General features: G+C 35.5%; 1 protein-coding gene across 1 annotated transcript in view; it reads left to right on the forward strand.

The window, feature by feature from the left end:
• Positions 1 to 22,408, forward strand: part of TRPC1 (transient receptor potential cation channel, subfamily C, member 1) — a 112,851-nt gene that overhangs the window by 2,823 nt on the left and 87,620 nt on the right. Inside the window, exons 2-4 of the mRNA XM_006869858.1 lie at positions 10,398 to 10,552; positions 17,331 to 17,432; positions 21,791 to 21,993. Coding sequence (XP_006869920.1) covers positions 10,398 to 10,552; positions 17,331 to 17,432; positions 21,791 to 21,993 — 460 coding nt within the window. The remainder of the gene's footprint in view (positions 1 to 10,397; positions 10,553 to 17,330; positions 17,433 to 21,790; positions 21,994 to 22,408) is intronic.

Consider the following 22,408-nt stretch of genomic DNA (forward strand, 5'->3'; position numbering starts at 1 on the left):
TATAAACATTGATTTCTGTGTATTCAATTTAGTCAATAAAGGAAAAAAGCATGCATGATACTCTTTAGTAGCACCAGAGTAAATCCATTCTAGAACATGTGTTTCTCATCCTTTTCATTTAGTAACTTTCTCTACATGCTCAAAAAAAAAGACATACCACATTTAGGAGAAATTCCTAAAGCAAAAGTTTTGTGAAAAAGGTGGTTATGTGTAAGTGAATGGATGGTCATTTACATATTAAGTTGTAAAGAAAAAAGATGAGAGAAAAGGAAAAGATTTTATAGTTTGTAATAACTAGCTTTTATGTAAAGAAATTCATTAGCTCTAAGCAAGTTTTAGACTCCTGGTGTGGTGCTGTAGGATCAGCACTGGACTGTGAACCATATGGTCATTCGTTCAAACCCACCAGCTACTCCTTGGAAACCCTATAAAGGGTCACTATGAGTCGGAACCGAGTTGATGACACTTTACAACAACAAAAAGCAAGTAACAGAGTCCCAGGTAGCAAAACTGGTTAAGAGTTATGCTATGGACTGAAAGGTTGGTACTTTAAATGAGAAGCAACTCTGAAAAAAAGGCCAGGTGGTCTATTTCCAAAGGATTATAGCTATTGAAAACCTTATGGAACAAAGTTCTACTCTGACAAACATGGACTAACCATGAGTCAGAATAGTTTTGTTTTTTGCTATTGTTGTTAGGCAAATGTTGATCTAGGTAGTAGACATTTAGCAGTGACTGTTATCTTTCAATTGCATCAGGATCATCTGAAATACAGCACTAGGTCCTTTCCTTGTATAAAATTTAGTTGGAAAAGTGAACTGAAAGTTCGTATGCCAATAATACACAGATAAGTCTGAACCCTCAAGCAATAATCTCAGAAAGTGCACCCATATTTTCAGACATAGAAACTTTGTGCAATGCAAAGTTGAGTAAAAATGTATTGTTTCATGAACTCTTCTTAAGCAGTGATCTTTACCACCCATGTCTTTTCCCTGTCATTGAGAGTATGATAAGGAGACACTTTTATTTATTGTAGATTGTTGACTGGGGAAAAGGCAGTGCAAATGGTTAACATACTTGGCTGCTAACTGAAAAGTTGGTGGTTTGAGTCCACTCAAGCACATTATAAAAAAAACCTGGCTATCTCCTTCCAAAGAGTCAGCCACTTGAAAACCCTATGGAACATAACATAATTCTATTCTGATGCACATGGGGTCATTATGAGTCAGAATCAACTTTGACAACATGAGTCCCTCTGGCCTTGGACTCTCAGGTCCTTGTTCACCAACAACCACTTGGGATGGTGAAACTGGACACTAAGTCTAGTTCATGTTAATTCTCCTCCTGGTGTGGCAATGTAGGATAAGCACTGGACTGCTAACCACAAGTTTGGCAATGCCAACCCTCCAGATGTTCCTTGGAAACCCTAAATGGGGTTGCTATGAGTTGGAACTGACTTGCTGGCTCTTAACAATAACAACAAAGTAATAGCCCTGGTGGTGCAGTGATGAAGCCCTGAGCTACTCTTAAGTTGGCTCTTGCACTCCACCAACTGCTCTGTGGGAGAAAGATGTGATAGGCTTCTCAAAAGATGACTAGGCACTGTTGGTTCCAACTCATAGTGACCGTATGTATGACAGAACAAAGCATTGCCCAGTCTTGCACCATCCTCACAATCATTGCCGTTTTTGAGTCAATTATTGCAGCCACTGTGTCAGTCCATCCCATTAAGGGCCTTGCTCTTTTTCTCTACCAAGCACAAGATCCTCCTGATAACATGTCCAAAGTATGTGAGAGTAAGTCTTGCCATGTTGTTTCTAAGGAGCATTCTAAGTAAAGATGACAGCCTTGGAAACCCAAGAAACAGTTCTACTCTGGTTGGGTTGCTATCAGTTGAAATGTACTCAGCAGCAACTGTTTTGATTTGGCTTGGTTTTAAGCTTGGTTTCAGTAGGTGGTATCTTATTATGTTTGTGACCATACACTCACATTAAGTTGTTTAATTTGCTGATCAATGAACAGTTTATTGTGGAGAAAAAGGAAGTAGAAAGGGATTCTTTCTCTATCAACTCTCCACTGATAGGAGTTTTGGGAAATCTGATTTTCTGTGAGTCAAGATGGCCGTTTAGAAATTTCAGCATAGGTCGATAGAGGGCAGGATTTCACCTTTATTCCTGGGTTCTGCCTAGTTTGAGTCACCAGCCACCTTTGTGGAATGATCTGCTACATTATCAGGAAGGATGCTTTGAATTCCTAGTAAGCTTTGTATACCTGTGGGCTAAGGATTTATTTTAAATGTACAACATTTCTGGGAGATATGCTATAAAGGCTGCTGTTTTATTAACACCTGACAAGCCCTCATAGTGTAGTGAATTCTGAGCTGAGCTGCTAACTGCAAGATCAGTAGTTCAACTCTACCAGCCGCTCAGTGGGAGAAAGATGAGGCTTTCGGCTCCTGTAAAGATCTACAGCATTGAAACCTTATGCAAGGTTGCTGTGAGTCAGAACTGATTTCACAGCACATAACCACCACCACCAAATCCACTGGTGCTATAGGATCAGCACTGGACTGTGAGCCACAGGGTTGGCAGTTCAAACCCTCCAGCTGCTCCTTGGAAATCCTATAGAGGGTCACTAGAAGTCAAAACCAACTCAGTGGCACTTAACAACAACAACAAAAATGCATTTAATAATAATTAAATTATCATTATTAGTAATAATAATAAATGTGGAGTCCTGGTGTGGTTCAGTAGGATAAACACTGGACTGCTGGCTGCTGTGGTTCAAACCCACCAGCTCCTTCTTGGAAAACCCTGTACAGTATCACTGTGAGTTGGAACTGACTCAACGGCACACAATAACAACAACAAACTTAGGAAATGTTGCTTCAGGAAATGTTTCAGAATTAATTAAACTAAAATGACTCTTAAACCACTTAAGATTATGATAGTTATGGCAGACTAATCATTGAGCAAAAGCTACTGATGGGGCACTGTAAGATCAGCACTGGACTGCAAATCCTAAGGTCGGCAATTCAAACCCACCAGCTGCTCCTCAGAAACCCAATACAGGGTCACTATGAGTTGGAATTGACTTGATGGCACTTCACAACAGTACCAACAATCACTGGGCATGGAGAGAAGTGGATGAGTATGGAGGGGTTTTGGAGTGGCTGGCAAGACTTGCCATTGAATGCTCCCTATGTAGTTGATTTTTGAAGTCTTCTTTTTCTCTCTCTAACCTCAAAAGTAAACATGTTTCATTTCTTTCTACATTTTTATAAGAGAAAACGTGTGTGTAACTCATAAAAACAATTTTAATGTAAAATGAAAAGCATGCATTTGTCTTGTATAAGCAACCATTTATAATTGTAATTCCTGCTCTTTAACTGGCTGCTTATGATCTATTTAAAATTTCTAATCTCTTTTTTTTTATATATATATACTCATCCTACATATTAACACTGTTTTGACTTAGACCGAGTACGTTGTAATTGGCTTGCAAATACAAGCTTCTGTAGAATGTTCAGCAACCTCTCTAGGTTCCCTATAGGGTCTGTGACTATCGCATGTGGCTTTTCAATTATATGAGTATTTCAGTTGTGGCAGGGTGGAGTTTTTGTTATATCTTTAGAGATAAAAGTTATTTATTTGCCTTTTTTTTTTTTTGATTTTTTTTTCTTTTATATCCTATGATTACAATGTCTACTAAAAGCCCATATGTATGTAGGCTTTGGCATTTTAAAACTGTATTGTCTGATATTTACAAAGCAATTGATTTTTATTTTACTTTATTTGTAATGTTTTATTGTGAAATTGGGTGAAGGTTTACAGAGCAAATTAGTTTTCCATTCAGCAGTTCATATGTTCTTTGTTCCATGGCACTCATTGCAGTCTGCCCCCACGGTGTAAGATCACTTAGCTTACTTCCTCTTTCCTAACCCTTCTGAACATCGCCCTTTATTCAGTGCTACCCTTTTGATCTCAATTTGTTGATTATTTTAAGGAATGTACCTCCCTAATGTTTCCCCTTATATACCTGTCAACTGTTCTACTGAAAATTGAAGTACAGGAGTGAGTTCAATTCCAGGCTATAGACTTGGGAGTTCCACCACTCTTTATCCGACCAATAGTCTGGGCTATTTTATGATTGGAGTTTTGTTTCATGGTTTTCTCTGATTCTATTCAGAACTTTGAATGTGATCCCTTTCAGAACAGTTGCCAGTGATTGCCAGAAGTGATTGCTTTTTAAATAGCAATCTAAACTTTTTAAAAATGCAGTCATTATTTTTGTCCATTTGCTATACCTGAAGTTTATAAAGTTTTATAAGAATTATATAATTCTTTATCCTTTTGTGTCTCTAGCATTATGATTGTAGATGATCTGAAAACCATTCTACCATAAATCACTTAGAAATTTTAGCTAAAATATAACAGAAGTCATGTAAATGAACGGATGAGCTTTAAAGAAAGCAAGGAAAATACTCAGAGTCCAAAAGTGAAGAAGAGACAGAAAAACAAAAACATATTGTCAGCTGACGTTATGACTGTCCTAAGGATAGGGTGAGCGTTATTAATTTGGGTATTGTAGGGATTTGGGTTTTAATGCCTTTATGGAAAAAATGGTGCAATTTGAGTCTATACAAAATGGGGAGTTGAAACCAAGATTCCAGCACTAAACCAGGAATCTTCAAACTATTGTACCTTCAGCAAAGGGATAGATGAGGGAAAAAACCTACCTGTTAATGGTGTGTTTGGTTTTTGGTACTAGTGCCAAAAACTACCAAAAAGCTTGTTTATCTTAGTGTAAGAGGAAAACCACTGAACAGTATCATTAATATCACATGCAAGTAATGTTTTGCTAAAGACTATTCAAAAACAGTTGTAATAATACATGGACTGGGAACTGCCAGAAATTCAAGCCAGATTCAGAAGAGGATGTGGAACTAGGGATATCATTGCTAATGATCTTGGCTGAAAGCCTAGAATACCGGAAAGCTATTTTACTTGTGCATTTTGTGTGTAAAGGCTTTTGACTGTGTGATCATGGCAGATTATGGATGACATTGTGAAGAAGGGGTATTCCAGAGCACTTAGTTGTGCTCATCATGAGGAACCTGTATGTAGACCAAGAGGCAGTTGTTAGAACAGAACAAGGTAATATTGAATGGTTTAAAGACGGAAAAGGTATGCCAAGGTTGTATCTTTCACCATACTGATTGAGTCTGTATGTTGAGGAAATAATCTGAGAAGCTAGATTATATGAAGAATTTGGCATCACAATTGGAGGAAGACTCATTTTTAACCCCTGATAGGCAACTGGGCTTGCTGAAAGAGGACTCAAATACTTACTGATGAAGATCAAAGACTACAGTCTTCAGTATGAATTGCACCTCAATGTAAAGAAAAAAAAAGATCCTCACCGCTAGAGCAATCAATGTCATCATGATAAATGGAGAAAAGGTTGAAATTGTCCAAGACTTCATTTTGCTTGGATCCACAATCAACACTCATGGAAACAGCCGTCAAGAAATTAAATGATGTGTTATGTTAGGCAGATCTGCTGCACAACATCTCTTTAAAGTGGTCAAGAGTAAATATATCAATTTGAAGACTTAGGTGTGCCTGACCCAAGCCATCGTATTTTTGTTGGACTCATATGCATTTGAAGGCTGGACAGTGAATAAGGAAGACTGGAGAAGAATTGATGCTTTTGAATTATGGTGTTGGAAAAGAATAGTGAAAGTACCATAAACTGTCAGAAGAAAAAATAAACCTGTTTTGGGATAACTACAGCCAAAATGCTCATTAGCAGCCAGGATGATAAGACTTCATCTTTCATACTTTGGACATATTACCAGGAGGGATCAGTCCCTGGGAAAGGACATCATGGTTGGTAAAGTGGAAGGTCAGCAAAAAAGAAGAAGACACCCCCCACCCCACCCCCCAATAAGATGGATTGGCACAATGGCAACAGTAATGGGCTCAAGCTTAATGATTGTGAGGCTGGTGCAGAACCAGGCAGTATTTCGTTCTGTTGTTCATAGCATCACTATGCGTTGGAACCGACTCAATGGCACCAAACAACAACAATAAAGAGGAAAAAGAAAGATTCTCCTAAGCATTTTAAACCACAGTCCTGCTCATTGTCGTCTTGAGTTTCAAATTGGTTAAAGCAGTCAGCTGCTAACCAGAAGGTCAGCTGTTTGGACCACCAACTGCTGTGCAGGAGGTTTCTGTAGGCATTTACAACCTTGGACTCTACTAGCAGGCAGTAGGCTTTTGGTTCACTCGGTCTGAAAGATGCCTGGTGGAGCAGTGGTTAAATCACTTGGTTGCTAACTGAAAAGTCAGCAGTTCCAGTCCACTGGCCACTCTGCAAGACAAAGATATGTCAGTTTGTTTCTGTAAAGATTGTTTTTATTGTTGTTGTTAAGTGTCTTTGAGCTGATTCTAACTCATAGCCACCCTGTGTAGTTTCTGAAGAGGAGTTGGTGGGATTGAATCGCCAACCTTGCGGTTAGCTAAGTGCTTGTCCTACATTGCCACACCACATTAAAGCTTTATGAACCCTCTGGGACATCTTACTCTGTCCTGGGGTCTGCCATGAGGTAGAATCTGTGGGGGACCTGCCTCGACATAGTTGTGTTGTTCACGAGTGTTTGGTTCACGAGGAGGGGAGATCCAGCGGCGATAGGGATAGCGAAAGAATACACAGACAAACAGAAGAAGGGAGACAATGAGGCACCCCAAAGCCAGGGTGGATACATCACTGGTGGGCAGGCTTGGGACTACAGGCATCATGGTCTCTGCAGGCAGCAACTCACTGCCCTGCAATCTTTACTGCATGCCTTCCAACCCTTAATGCACTGCAATCTTTACTGCATGCCTTCCAACCCGTAATGCACACCTGGGGAGGCCCGGCCTCTGCTTTATTCAGGGGAGGAGCTTCACATCAAGCTGGGAGGGACCAAAACAGGATACAGCTAACATCAGTACTTTTCCAGACATTCAGGTAACTTTACATCATACTTCGCTGGTTCGAATCCCAGGCTAGCAACTTGGATTCTCAGGCCCAATTAACATATCTATAGCCTCTGAGCTCAGTTGGGGGAAGGTGAGAGGTAAGGACAAAAGCTTGGGCCGAGTCCCACTGTTTGGGCTTCCTGAGCCAGGTCTGCAGGAGGACTAGAGAGGCCCAGGTGAATGGGCTGCACCTGGAAAAGGATTAGGGAGGATGGGTTCTTTGTCTATAGAACAAAGAAGTAGCTAAGATATTTTCAGTTAATCCTTTGGAGAAAGGCTTGACCTTGCAACTTTTAGTCTTAGGCTTTAGGAAAATATCACATTTATCTGTGGATTATCAAAGGCTCCGTTTATTAAATTAATACATATAACTGAATATTAAGATGAAAGACAATTTGCTATTAACTGCCAGTGGCCTCATTTGTTACACTCGGCCCTATAGGGCCTCGAATCTCTGACTAGTCTTACACGGTCCGCAACAAGAATCAATTCCACAGCAACTCGGCTTCAGCTTAGTCCAAAAGTGTGTAAACTGGGAAATTCAGAAGAGGTCTCAGGGTGTTACCTGATAGAAGCAAAACACAAAACCTATATGGTGAGAAGAGCTTTGAAATCAGGCTCCCCACTTTCTCACAGTCAAGCCCTCTAAGGATGAATTGCAATCCCCAATTAAAAAATTCAGGTAACAATTTCCCATTAATATAGCTCTGAGAAGTATAATTTCCCATTATTAAAGCACTGAAAAGTAGAGATGAATATCATTTAGAGACTGTATAATAAATGTTTGAAATGACCAAACACCATAAAGTAAGCCTGAAGAGACCAGGCAGATTTGTAAAGGAATTCAAAAATGAATGGGTTTACTAGCATAGAAAACAAAACGAAGAATAAATCCTGACAGAACAGTGAATTTTAACTGATCTATATGTTTGGTCACTATTGATTCAACTTGTGACTAAGAGTTGTTGTTCTTGCTAAGTGCCTTCGAGTCAGTTCTGACTCATAGTGACCCTATATAGGGTTTCCATGGAGTAGCTGGTAGGTTTGAATTGCTTACCTGTGGTTCATTCACAGTCCAGTGCTAAATCCTACAGCGCCATATCAGGGGTCTTAAGAGTATCACTTTGTAAAATGTTAGGAGTTAGATAAACAGTTTTTACTATGAATTGTTATTGTTACAAGCTGTCGAGTTGGTTGTGATTCATAGCAACCTTATGCACAACAGAGCCAGTCCTGTGCTATCTTTATAACCATTGTTAAGCTTGATCCCATTGTTATTGTCCCGGTGCCAGTTCATTTTGTTGGGCTCTTCCTCTTTTTTGCTGACCCTACACTTTAGCAACCATGATGTGTTTCTTCAGGGACTATACCCTCCTGATAATATATCCAAAGTGTGAAAGACAATGTCTGGTTATCCTAGCCTGTAAGGAATATTCTGACTGTAGTTCTTCTAAACCAGATTTATTTATTCTTCTAATAATCCTGGTAATTTTGATGTTCTTCTCCAACACCATAACTCAAATGTACTAATTTTTGTTTGGTCTTTCTTATTCACTGTCCAACTTTCATTAGTGCTTAACTATTACTATGCTAAGGAACTCTTGTAGTGTAGTGGTTATAAGTCGGGCTGGTAACCTCAAGGTCAGCAGTTTGAAACTACCAGCCATTCCATGGGAGAAAGATGAGGGTCTCTGCTTCCGCAAAGACTTACAGCCTCGGAAACCCTATGCAGGATCACTGAATCAGAACTGACTCCACAGCACACAACCACCACCACCATTTCTATGCTATGAAGAAAATATTTCTTTTTGTGACTAGAAGAAAATGTGGCGCTGGAGGTAAGCACTGGACTGCTAATTCCAAGACCAGCAATTCAAACCCACCAGCCACTCTACAGGTGAAGAGGAGACTTTCTGCTCCCATAAAGATATGCTGCCTTAGAAACCCTATACATGGTGACTGTGAGTCAGAATCAACTTGATTGCCGTGGGTTTGGTTTTTGGTACCATCAAGAAAGCTACCATTCATCGTCTTTCAAAGTGAATGAGGACTTTACCAGCCATTGATTTAAAATAATGACAAATTTTGTTCAACATTTTAACAAATAAGACCTATTATTCACCTTTCTTATTCACTAATTTAGTCCAACTTTAGTCATTTCTCTTTCTGTATCATGAAATTATCTTTCTGTAACCTTTTGGTATCTACTCTTTTTCCTATCTCTTTCTTATTCATAAACTTTTAAGTAATACGTAAGTATACTCATATTTGCAAGTCATTTAAAATGGTTTATTCATTCTATGTTAAAAAAATTAAAATGAAACAATAACAAATCCTATTTTGCTTGCTTTCTCTATAATTGTCATTTATCTTGATTCTTACCGTCTTATTCCTGTACCAGCTAGGCTGCAGACAAGTATAGTGAAAGTGTGTGCTTCCATAGCTATTCTCATTTCTCCACATGAGTTGGCTGCTTTGATGTGGGCTAGAGTGAGGAAGAAGAAACTCTTCATGTTCCTGTCAAGTCCAGATTTTACTTTGAAATATTCTTACTTTGGCTTCTACTAGCATAAATTCTTGTCCTGCCTTAGAATTTTTGAACTGAGTGTTCAAATTTAATTTAAAAAAGTACATTAATGAGATATGTTGACTCCTGGTGTGACACTTTGGGATAAGCATTGGACTGTTAACTATAAAGTCAGCGGTTCAAACCCACCAGCTGCTCCTTGGAAACTATACAAGGTCACTATCAGTGGGAACTGACTGAACAGCACTTAACAGCAACAAGACTGATGAGATGTATATGTGATTATTGGGAGGTTGAAGAGGAGAGGATAGGATTTGGAGCCATCATTCCCTCTTAATATATATAACACAAAACTGTATACATACTCACCTTTTTCCAGTGCATTTCCCCCTGTAAATTCTTTTAATAATATCCTCCATGTATTACTAGAACTTATTTCTAACCATTATGTGTAAGTAAATGTGTGTATGTACCTGAGAAGTGAAACTTAATTTCTTTAAGCTTCCTCTTTTTTTTTTTTTCTAGCTTCTAGTTTGTGCCTTAGCATCCTTTATTAAAATTGCTTTAAATATCTTTTTTAAAAAAATTTCCTTACTTATACACATCTAATTATGAATTTCACATGAAACTACTTTTATTTTAAACTCTGCTTTACAATTTTTTTCTACTTTATGTTTGCAGCTGAAGTGTAAAATTTTCAGCAAGGAAATGCTCAGTTTCTTGGCACCTTTCCATATAAAAAAATAAGTTTAGGTTTTTAATCTTTTAAGTCATTATCAATTTTTATAATTTTTCTTATTTAATATGTCATGGATATTAAATTATGTTTGTATATTGTTATTCAGGTGACTATTATATGGTTAAAAAGATTTTGGAGGAAAATTGTTCAGGTGACTTGAACATAAATTGCGTAGATGTGCTTGGGAGAAATGCTGTTACCATAACTATTGAAAACGAAAACTTGGATATACTGCAGCTTCTTTTGGACTACGGTTGTCAGGTACAAGGCTAGATAATTATACTCATTAGCTTTTAAGTACTGTTTGATGTGCTATAATTTCCTTCTTTCCTTTTTTTCCTTTCCCTCTCTCTTTTTCTTTCACCTTTTGTTTTGTTTTGAGTCACTTTAAAAGTTTTAAAAACAAACTACAAAAAGCAAATTTTAAGTTGACTTACATTCTTTATCTCAAATTTCACTCAGCCTCTCCCCATCCTTTTTATGCTTACAAATTCTGGTGGAGATTAATGTCATGAATTATTAAAGATGACTGCTTTTATCACCTATATTGCTATGATTTATACTAGATACCTAAAAATAGTGAAAGAGCTTTTAAGAGTGCCAAGGGAAACAGGTATTTCTATGGCCCAGTATTATTTACATGCATAAGAAAAAAATACTCCTGACTCATAAAGCAATTTTAAATTTGACTTTGCTTTTCTTCGATTAGGTTTTATATATTTTTGTCTGAAATTTAATGTTTGCTTCTAACTGAGGGTGAATAATTGTTTTTTTAACTGGAAAAGATAACCCTTTCTGTTTGTCTTCCTAATCAGTTCAAGTAGAAAAAAACCACAAGCTGTGAAAGAATGAAGAGAATTAAGAGTTCTGAAGTAAATTTAGTAAAATTATTTTCCTTTCCTTTTTGGTTATAATGATGAGACTTAGACTTAGCACAGTCATTGTGGCTTTTTTGTTTGTTTGCCTTCAAATGGCATGATTGTGCACTTTGTTGTGGTTTTAAATTAATTAGGCATAGTTTTTTAAGTAGCATGAGAATACTCTTAGCAGCTAAACATATATAATGGCCTTTCATTTTTTGAATATTCCTAGGTTAGTTCTGTTGCATAGTACTATCTCTATGTATATATACTTAGACTAAAAAAAAAAAAAATTTTTTTTAACCTTGTAACATCAACTATACCAAAACACAACTGAGAACCAGTAAATAAATAAAAAATAACTTTGAGTAGCCAGAATAGCTGTCTCGAAGTCTCCAAATTCAGTTTATTTATTTTATTTACCAGAGCATTTTTGGAGCCCTCCTTCAAGGCTATTTTGTTTTTTTTCTTTCATTTTAACAAAATTTATTACTGAATTTCCCAACATTTTGCAAACTTAATTACTTGTTTTCTTAACACATCCCATTAGAGGAATAATGGAAGGGGCATGAGGGCTTCAGTCGAACAAAATGTCTAGAAGTAGTATCTCTGACATTGTTTAATAAAAAAATCAAGAGCATTAAACATCTCAGAGGGATATATATGTTAATTATACATTCATATGTATATGTTAATTACCATTGCTATTGGTACTTTGAGATAAGCATTGAGCTGCTAACATCAAGGTTAGCAGTTCAAACCCATCAGCCGCTCTGTGGGAGAAAAATAAGGCTTTCTGCACCCATGGTCTCAGGAACCCTATAGAGGGTCTTTATAAATCGGAATCAACTCCATGGCAGTGGGTTTGCTTTTTTTTTTTTTAATTATATATAATCAATAGTAATTAATGTTAATAGTAATGGCTCAGAATCAGTAAGGAGAAGTTAAATTATATTCAGCACCTGTTATTTGAAAAGAAATAAGAAATATAGTATTTTTCTATAAACAGAAGATTTCTACCAGAATAGTTAAAATCTTAAACACTTAAAGGCATAAGCTTCAGTTACCTAGGAAATAAGAAACTCAGTACTTTCTGGTTCTGGATAAATGAGGTATGATGTAATACTCACTTTTTTATATACATATGAGTCTGTGCATATATAATAATATCTCTGAATATACATGATTCTTTATCATACATGATCACATTTGAACATTATAACTACACTATAGAGATGTTTCATTTTGCAGATAAAAAAACTGAGGCTCATAGACTTTAGTGAATCGCCCAGCATTCTAAAACTGGTAAGGGCAAAGCTAAGATTTAAACTTTGATCTTTTAACTGCAAATCCCATGCTCTTTCCAATCCACTGTGTTCTCTTTTAGGTCATGTATGTCTTATCTATCAGTCAACAAATGCCCAAGGAGTTCTATTGGAGGTGATTGTAAAAATGATTAAGTAAAATATGATTTGTGTGCTAAAAGATCTTAAGACTAACTGAACACAAAAAGTATATATGCATTACAAGTTAACTAAATAATATAAAAGCATATTTGATAAATGCTGATTGGTAAAAATTCTTGACTCTGTATATTGTTTTGAGGTTTCATGTATTTTATCTTGTTTTATACCAGTAGTATTCAACTGGGCATTTGGCCCCCCAAGGGGTTATTTGGCTTTGTCTGGAGACATTGTTGGTTGTCATAGCTGGAAGGCAGGTTGCTACTGGTATCTAGTTGGGGGGAGGATAAATATACTTCTACATATATCTAATACACAGGATAGCTCCCACAATAAAGAATTATCCACCCTAAATTGTGAGTTACACCCTTCCTGAGAAGCCCTGATTTATACTTACAATTTTGTGGTTCACAATAAATGTGTCAAAAACATAGAAAAGGGTAAGGTCACTGTGGATTGGAGCTATCAAAAAAGTTTTCTTGAAAGAGGTGTCAGTTAAGCTCAGTCTTGAAATATTAATAATTGTGAACATTTATGTAGTGCACTCTGTGCTGAGAACCTTAAGTACATTTTCTGTTGAGTTGGCTCTGACTCATGGTGACCTTGCATGTAACAGAATGAAATATTACTTGGTTCTGTGCCTTTTGTGTATTCTGTGTCAGTCTGTCTCATTGAAGTTTTCCCTTGTTTTCTATGATTTCAGTGTCTGTACTTAATTAATCCTCACAACAGTTTCATTAGGTAAGCATTATTATTATCTCCCTTTTATAGGGAAGGAAATTGAGGTACAGAAAGTTTAAATAACTTGTCCAAAGTCACTCCATAAATGGCAAACCTAGAATTTGAGCCCTAGTTTTGGCTCAAGAATTCATGCTCTTATTACCATAATATACTCTCCAGAATGTATAGTTAGAAGAGAGAACAGAGTATGTGGAGAAGGATGTAAACAAAGGTACCTGTAATATATGTTCTTGGGATAGTGAACTGACCTAGTTTTTTTAAACAGATTTATTTGGACTGGAGAGTAGTGAGATAATTCAGGAAAAAGAACTAAGCAAGCTGATGTAGAGAGTCTTGAGTACCAGGCCAAGGGATTTTGCCTTTACTCTGTGATATGTGTTTAGCATAAATTGGGAAATGGAGATGGGGAAAGACAATAATAGCCCAAGTGAGCAGTTTTTGTAGTAATCACAACATAAAGAGGTTAAGGTCTGAACTGAATTAGTGGCAATAAGAATGGGAAAACAGTGGCAGATATAAGAAATATTATGAAGGAAGAATTAACAGAACCTAGTGTGACACTGTAGGGTAAGTGCTCGACTACAAGGTTGGTTTCAATCACACTCACCAGCCGCTCCTCTGAAACACTATACAGGGTCGTTATGAGTCGGAATCGACTCGATGACACTTAACAACAACAGTGATTATTTGGAAGGGGGGAATTGAGAAGGATTCCAAGGTCATTTAGAAATCTTAAACATTAAAGTCTAGGTGAAGAATGAAAGAAAAATTGAGTGTTCAGAAGAGAAGTAAGGCATGAGACAGAGGAATGTGGATTCTAGTTTTAGCCATACTTATTTGGGGTGATATGAAGTAATGTTCAGCATAGATGAAGATTATGTCTCTAGGGAGAGGTCAGCTAGTAGCAATGATGACTCTAGAGGTGACCACTCATGTGGGTGAAGTGGGTAAAGTCACAGAAAAGAGCAAGAGGGTGGTATAGATTCTGTCTTAGTGAGCAGCTACATTTAAGGGCATTGGAAGGAAAGGATTTCATTGTCGTTTTTGGTTCCAATCCATAGCAACCCTGTATAGGATTTCCAAGGAGCAACTGGTGAGCTTGAACTGCCAACCTTGCAGTTCAAGATGACTTTGCAGCCCTGCACATTAACCCACAGCGCCACACCAGGACTCAGGTTAAAGTTGTCACAGGTAGTTAGGTTAATGCAGCACTGTGAAAACCAAAGAAACAGGATTAATACATTGTTTAAGAATTAAGGAGAATGAAGAGGAGAAAAGGACATTGAACTTTGAAATTTAGCATCAGTAGAATTAGAAAAAAATGTTTGATTTGAGAAGTTTGACACAGTGAAAGGAAGAAGGAAACTGGAGTGACAAGAAAGAGGATGCAGTCAAATTAGCAAAGAATAAAGAAGGATTTCACGTTTTAGGTGGTGGGGTTTGGAGTTGCTGTTTCTGCGAATGAAGGATTAAAGGCCTGTAGAGGGCATGAGAGTATAAAACAGAATACCAAGTTGGAGAATTTAGCTTTGTAAAGGCATTATTAAGTCACTTCTTACTGTGAATTTAGAGGAAAGAGTATGGGAATTGTTGAAGAGATAATTCGGAGATGAGAAGAAATAGAAGAACCTTATAAATACATAACAAATATATGATTTGAATAGTAGTTTTACTTGTTGTTCGTTGCTGTTGAGTGGGTTCTCACTCCTAGTGAACTAACATACAAGTACAGAACGAGACACTGCCCAGTTCTGTGCCATCTTCATTATCGTTGCTGTATTTGAACCATTATTATAGCAGATTTAAAATAGAATGCTCAAATATCTGTGAGAAATTGGCAACAAAACTAGTGGGGAGATTTTGTATAGCTCCAGTGGAGAGATTGTGTATACCTGACACTGTAGGATAAGCACTGGTCTTCTAACTGCAAGGTTGACAGTTCAAATTCATCAGCTACTCCTCAGAAACCCTGTACAGGGTTATTATGAGTCAGAACTGACTCAGTGGCACATAACAATAATAATAACATAGATAGTTTTGAAAGAATTTAAAATATTTTTTTCCTTCAAAACTGCCCTTGATTTATCAAGTAGCATAACCATTTGTACAGAGTAAGTCAATGGTAAATTCATTTACATGACTTTTAAAAATATGATTATTTTTTATAACTGAAGCTTATCCTTTAGGCATCAAAATATTATGAATTTTTATTCTTTACCTGAATAGTGTATTCTGAATATAATTTAACTTTAAGTTGAATGTAATCATTTTACTTGACTTCATATGATCAGAAATTGTTAACATGTCTGGATCTACATTCAGTGGTTTTGGACTGTTATGCATCAATAGTGACTTGCTGTACCAGTGTTTTATCTTTTCAGTGGTTAACATTTAGCAGTTTTTTATGCCCCCCCCCACTTTGTTGGTTTTAATCTACTTTTCCTTTATTCAATGAACATCTGAAGGGTTCTTGGGAAAACCAGATATCCGTCATATATAGACAGTTCTAAGTCGGTGAGCTTAGGCCTGGTTCTTCTGAAAAATAATGTCAATGAAATGAACTTGTTGACAGTTCAATATATTTGTCTTTGAAAGTTGCTTCTCAGATCCATGGCTGTGTTTCACATGATCTATATTGCCTGGTTGACTTTGAGGGAGACATTACTATAGTTCGCTTCATAGGTTAAAATTAAAAATCATAAATCAAATGCCTAGTAGCAATGAGCACACCATTCCTTTTGTTTGTTTGTTTGTTTCAACTGACTAAGTTAACTGAAAGCTGAAAAGAAATGTTTGCAGAAGAAGAATAATTTTAGGTCTCAAAGCATAGGCTAGAGCTCAATGAACCTTAAAAGTTATAAGGAGTAAAACAATAAACTAAATTTCCCATTGAAGTGGGGAATGTTTTCCTGTGTGAAACACATAGGCTTTTTCTACTAATTGAATGAGTCCTCCATTCCTTCTTTGGGGTGCTTATCCTTATTTTCAGACATCAAGGTAAAGTCTGCCATTTTTTGTCCTATTTTTGACATCCAGATAAAGTGAATGAAAGCTTTCAACTGCAGAGAATATTAAAGCTCTGGTAATAGTTTCATTTTGAGAGAGAATATTAATTTGAACAGTTAAGAAAAACTGGGAGAAAATGTACAGATTGAAAATTATCAGGACATTTTCTTAGATTAAATTGTTATTTACCCCCATGTTTCTCTCTTTGAAAAAAAACAACTGACCTAATTGTTGCCATGTATCATAATAAAAGTAGAGGCTTTCTCACAGAGTTGAAAAGTTCCACATTTCTTCAGCTTCTGCCGACTTTTTTTCCTACTGTCAGAGTTCAAAGTTCACAATGAGAATTTTGGGAGTAGAACTATAAAGTCAGCACTCCTGCTCTCTAAGGAAATTGCTAACCTCATTCTTTGTGGTTTTTACTTTATAAAATTGCTAATGTTAAATTTGTACAATTTAGGTCAATCATGTAAATTTTAAAGATTATAATAGAATTCCAGCTTTTACATAATTTCCATTCTTCCCAATCCTTGTGTTTGCATAGATGATCATTTTTATTAAATGGATCATAATGATTTACCTGTAATAATAGTTCCTGGGAATTTCTTTTATAGATTTAGAATGCCAGGACTCTTTTAACCCACATGTTACATTCTTAATTTTTTTTAAAATCAGCTTTAAATATTGTGTGGATTAGCATTGTTCCAACTAATAGCCCCCTCTACCAAGAATTCATTATATTACCAGCTCATGCATTGAAACCGGGACAGAAACATGTATGTTATAGTACATAGAAATGTAGCCAAGACAAGCAAATATACTGTCTGTGCAGTCTAAAATTTTAAAAAGTCAGTACTACTGCATATAATACAATTCAAATAAAAAAATAGTTTTAGTTGTGAATTACTAAAAAGAAATAGTTCATCTTTTTATTTTCCATTTTCATTTTTAACCTTTTTTTTTTTAAAGTCCACAGATGCACTTTTGGTGGCAATCGACTCTGAAGTAGTGGGAGCTGTTGATATACTACTTAATCATCGACCAAAACGATCATCAAGACCAACTATAGTAGTTAGTACTCTTAAGTATTTATAATTTTGGATTTTTAAACCAAAATAGATATCCTGCCCCATTTTTTTTCTTCCCCCAAATTTATTTTCCTTTAAAGAAAAAAGAAATTTTATAGTGTAATATATTACTTTTAAGTAATAGATACTTGAAAAAATAATTCATATTCCTTTTAGAAAATATTTTTTAAAGTAGTTATGTTTCCATAATTTTGACAGTATAGACCACCATTTTTAGTTTGGAATATTCCATAGCTAATGTTGAAAATATAGATTAGTTTCCACTTGGATTTGAGAATTAAATGTAAGCAGTCGATCCATAAATGTAGGTGAATAGTTAACCAGTTAGGAATGGAGGGACTTTCTAGCTATAAAAGCAATGGACAAAAAAACCATAATCACAGTGGCAAAGATCAGTGTCTTTGATTATAGAAGTTAAGTTTTTGGAATTCAAATATCATACAAAGCAGGTATATAACTGGGAAAATATATTTGCAGCATATATTACAACTTGATAATTTAAAGAATTTATACATTAATGAAAAACAGCAGAATGCTCAAACTTATGAAAAACACCAAAAGTCATTGTAGAAAAGGACATGAAAATAATCTTGGAAAATAAAGTATAAAATATTAAACATTCCAGATAATCAAATATAATGAGATACTAATTTTTGCTTATCAAATTAGCAAAGATTATTTAAACTAATAATTCTTCATAGCAAGGGAGTAGTACAGTCTCATATGCTACTGGTAGGGAGGGTGTTTTGGAAAGCAGTTTGGTAGGATGTAGTATAAACAAGAAAAATGTTCATATTCTTTAACTTAAGGCTTTCTCCTTTGAGAATTTTTCAAGAAAATGATCTAAAATATGAACAAAAAAGGTTAATGGTAATCTTATTTGCAGGAGTAAGAAAAGAAAGTAAAAGAAAACAGAAGGAAGAAAAACGGGCAGGCATGAAGGCCATGTGAAACAATCTAATAAACATTGCAAATAGAAGATTAAAGATATATATACACACACACACAAAATGGAATATTATGTAACTACTAGAATTATATTTTAAAACATGGAAAATATGATAAAGTGAGTGAAAAACATAAGAATACTAAACTGCATATAATATAATCCAAAGTTAATACATAGAAAAAGGACTAACAAGGGTTCCCTCTTAATTGTCAAGTTAAGGATATTTTTTCTTAGATTTTATATTTTCTTTATTGCTTTTGTAATTAGGAATGTAGTCAGAAATCATCAAATAAATCCTACATTAAAAATGAGACATTTGTTTTTATCAAATTAAAAATTATAACATTTTTATTGGTGAGGTTACAGTAAAACTGTTTAAATAACTACTGGGAGTGTAAACTAGGTGTAAAAAGAAGAAAAATATTGTTTTCAAAGAATTATATATTGGTTACAGATTATCTTCCATGAACTGAAAATGGAGAGACTGTGCTCTATTGCATATTTTATCACCTATTAACTGAAATGTGTACTCTCAATGATAAGGGAAAAAGGGCAGTAAATACTCATTTAGATTATTATATGTTTGTATAAGTGTAACTTTATACCACTGAGTTTAAGTGGTGGTAAGAAGCCATAGAAACAGGAAAAAAGGTTAAGAATATAGTTCTTGTAAAATGGATCAGAAATATCTAGACTCTGTTGAGTTTTCTGTCATACAGCATACATTTCTACTATAATGTGTGTCTTTTCCACCTTCTGGACTCCTGGTGTGGCATTGCAGGATAAGCACTGGACTGTGAACTACAAGGTTGACGGTTCAAACCCACTAGCTGTCCCTTGGAATCCCAATACAGGGTTGCTAGGAGTCAGAACTGACTTGACCGCGCTAAACAGCAACAACAATTCCACTTTCTAACCTTTTAACTCATTTAAGTTGGAATCACTGAATGGAATCACCATTACCAAGAAAAGAGCTCTGAGGGCACAGTGGTTAAAGCTCTTGGCTACTAATTGTTGACAGTTTGAACCCACAGTTGTTCCTCAAAAGAAAGATTTGGCAGTCTGCTTCTGTAAAGATTTACCATTACCAATCAGAGTTACTGATTGTTACCAATTAGAGAATGTTCAAGTTAGGAGGCCATGGCAGTCCTCATCTACACAGTTGTATCTTTAACAAATGAGGGCTACCCAGACTTTGCTTGAATAATTACACTGAGAATGAAATCACATTTTAACAGTTGCCATTTCTAGACAAGCAATATAAAATATTTTTATATACTTTTTTTAACCACTTCATTGAATTCATTATGTATTTTTGACTTAGAAGAATTATCTTTTTGGTAATTAGTTTTCAAATACAGGTTGCTTGTTTACTAACACATAGATTATATTAGAAACAATGAAATTTTGAACTTTATGCATCTATAATAAAAGTATTTTTCATACAGCTAACAGAAAAATGAGGTCCATTCTCTAATGGTAAATCTATTTTCTCTTCTTTATAACCAGTAATGCAATGAAAAGGATAAAAAATAGGCAAACATTTTAAGTTTCACTATAATTTCTAACGTTTAAAAATAGATTCAGGGCTCTTGGTCTCCTTAGGTGACGTAAGCGTACCCCCTCCCAGGTTTACTCTCAATAAACCTGCCTGCTGTTGAAACCAAAAAAATAAGTAAATAAATAAATTCATTAAGCCCCAGTAAATAAATGGGCAAGTATATAAAAGCTATTCATAAAGGGGGGGGGGGGAGATGACAATAAGTATGTGGGAAAATAGTCAAATCTACCAGTAATCAAAGAAAAACAAACTAAAATTTCATGCTCATATGTTTCACTCATATTGAGAGTGATCATTCCTAGTGCAGGTGAGTAAAGCTTTTATGTGAAATGGGTATATTCGTATATATTGGTATTATCACTATTAAAAAGACTTTGAAAATATGTGTCAATCTCAGGCTCTGTGTTAATGAGATAATCCTAAACTTGGAAAATGTATTCATGAAGATGTTTGCAGTGTTGTTATTTAAATTAACTAAATGAAATACTTTGAACACAGGATCTATGAACCCCCTTAAATTGCATTTAAAGTTCCTTGCATGATAGTTTTCTGAACATCTTGGGCTACACCTTTATGAGATTATTAAAAGGGCCCATGATCCCCTAAGTATTACTATCCATTGTTTCTAAACACTAGTGGTTAGCATATTCACTATTTATGCAAAAAATACCCTTGAAAAGGGATGTGGTAGAGAATGCACTAGAAGGAAATACTGTACTTGAGATGTTCTTTGGGTAGTAGGAAGATAGGTGTTTTGATTTTTCCTGCTTTTCTGTATTTTTCAGATACTTTGAGTATGTACTACTTTTATAATCTTAGTGAAAATTAAAAAAAAAAAAAAAAAATAGTGAACCGCTGTGTTTAACTTATGAAACCAAACACGGGGATACCTGTGTGAAAAAGTGAACGGTACTAAAAAGAATATGCAATAGTCATAAAATATTCAACCTTTTAGTTACTCTGATCCTTTGATTACTAATGATTCATTCCTCATGTCGTTCCATCCAGGCCCAGGGAACTATGAAGTGGAAGGAGCTCAGGCTCCAGAGTAATACAGACATAGGTTCTGATCAGCACTCAGCCACTTTCTTGCATGGCTTGGGCACATTAACTTCTTTGAGCCTCAGTTTCTTTGTGGGGATTAATTATAACACTCAATTTTACAGGCAGTTGTAGGGGTAAGAGATGATAAATGATGAAATGCCTAACAGTTCCAACACTCATTAAATAGTAGCTATGGTTGTTAGTGCTTTTTTGTGTCTGTGGGAGAAAAATAGTACAGCTAATGATTGGGAATGTGTAGGAAAATTAAACAAAATGAAGGAAAGTTCATATTCAAACTGTTCCCTTTCACTTAGCTTCATTAATGTCATTGATCTCAGGTATGCCATAGAGGTAGAATTTTTAAAGTTTTTCTCATGCATTTTTACTCTGCCTATTTTTGTTACCATTTCTGTTTTTTTCATTATATTCTTTTCCTAAAATTCTGTTCTTTATCCTTGCCATGATGCATGCTTACATAAGCTTGTGGAATTTTAAAAACTTTTTCCTAAAATGTTTCTCTAGTTATCTTTACTTCTTTGTTGTGCAATAGTACTGTATAATTATATAAATGTTTCCTATTAAAATGTTTGTAGTGCTATGATTTTATTGTATTTTAATTAAAGCTTTGTGATTCTTTAAAAATTATTCTCTGTAAAATGTTTTTTATATTACTAAAACAATTCTTATGTTCTTTATGCCTTATTTTTTTCACTTCTTTCTTCGGATAAACATACTTTCTCGAAGTCACAAATAATAATTTTTGGACATTTATATAAATATATTTCAGAAACTAATGGAACGGATTCAGAATCCGGAGTATTCAACAACTATGGATGTTGCGCCTGTCATTTTAGCTGCTCATCGTAACAACTATGAAATTCTTACAATGCTGTTAAAGCAGGATGTATCTCTACCCAAGCCCCATGCAGTTGGCTGTGAATGCACATTGTGTTCTGCAAAAAACAAAAAGGACAGCCTCCGGCATTCCAGGTTAGAAAATAAAGATTTTAATAAATAGATGTATTATGCAGTAAGGTATATGTCAACAATGTTGACATTTTGGGTGGTGATCTTTCTGTGTAGATTTTAAAAAATATGATGCTAGGGTGACTTTGTCTCTCTTTTTTGAAACTTTTTATTGTGAGTTGAGTGAAGGTTTACAGAGAAGATCATCAGCTTTCATTCAACAAATGGTATACTTTGTTTCATCTCCATGATTATAACCCCCTCCCTGCAACAATAGTTAATCCCACTTCCTCCCTGTGGTTCTCATTTCCATACCACCTTCTTATACCTTCTCAAGATAAATGAGTGCCTATTTGATATGCATATGAACACACTTTATGAGTATTGTTGACCTCCCTATATACCTATCTACTGCTCCACTGAAAATTGGACCACGAGA

The sequence above is a fragment of the Chrysochloris asiatica genome, unplaced genomic scaffold, assembly GCF_000296735.1.
Source record: "Chrysochloris asiatica unplaced genomic scaffold, ChrAsi1.0 scaffold00136, whole genome shotgun sequence".
NCBI lineage: Eukaryota > Metazoa > Chordata > Mammalia > Afrosoricida > Chrysochloridae > Chrysochloris > Chrysochloris asiatica.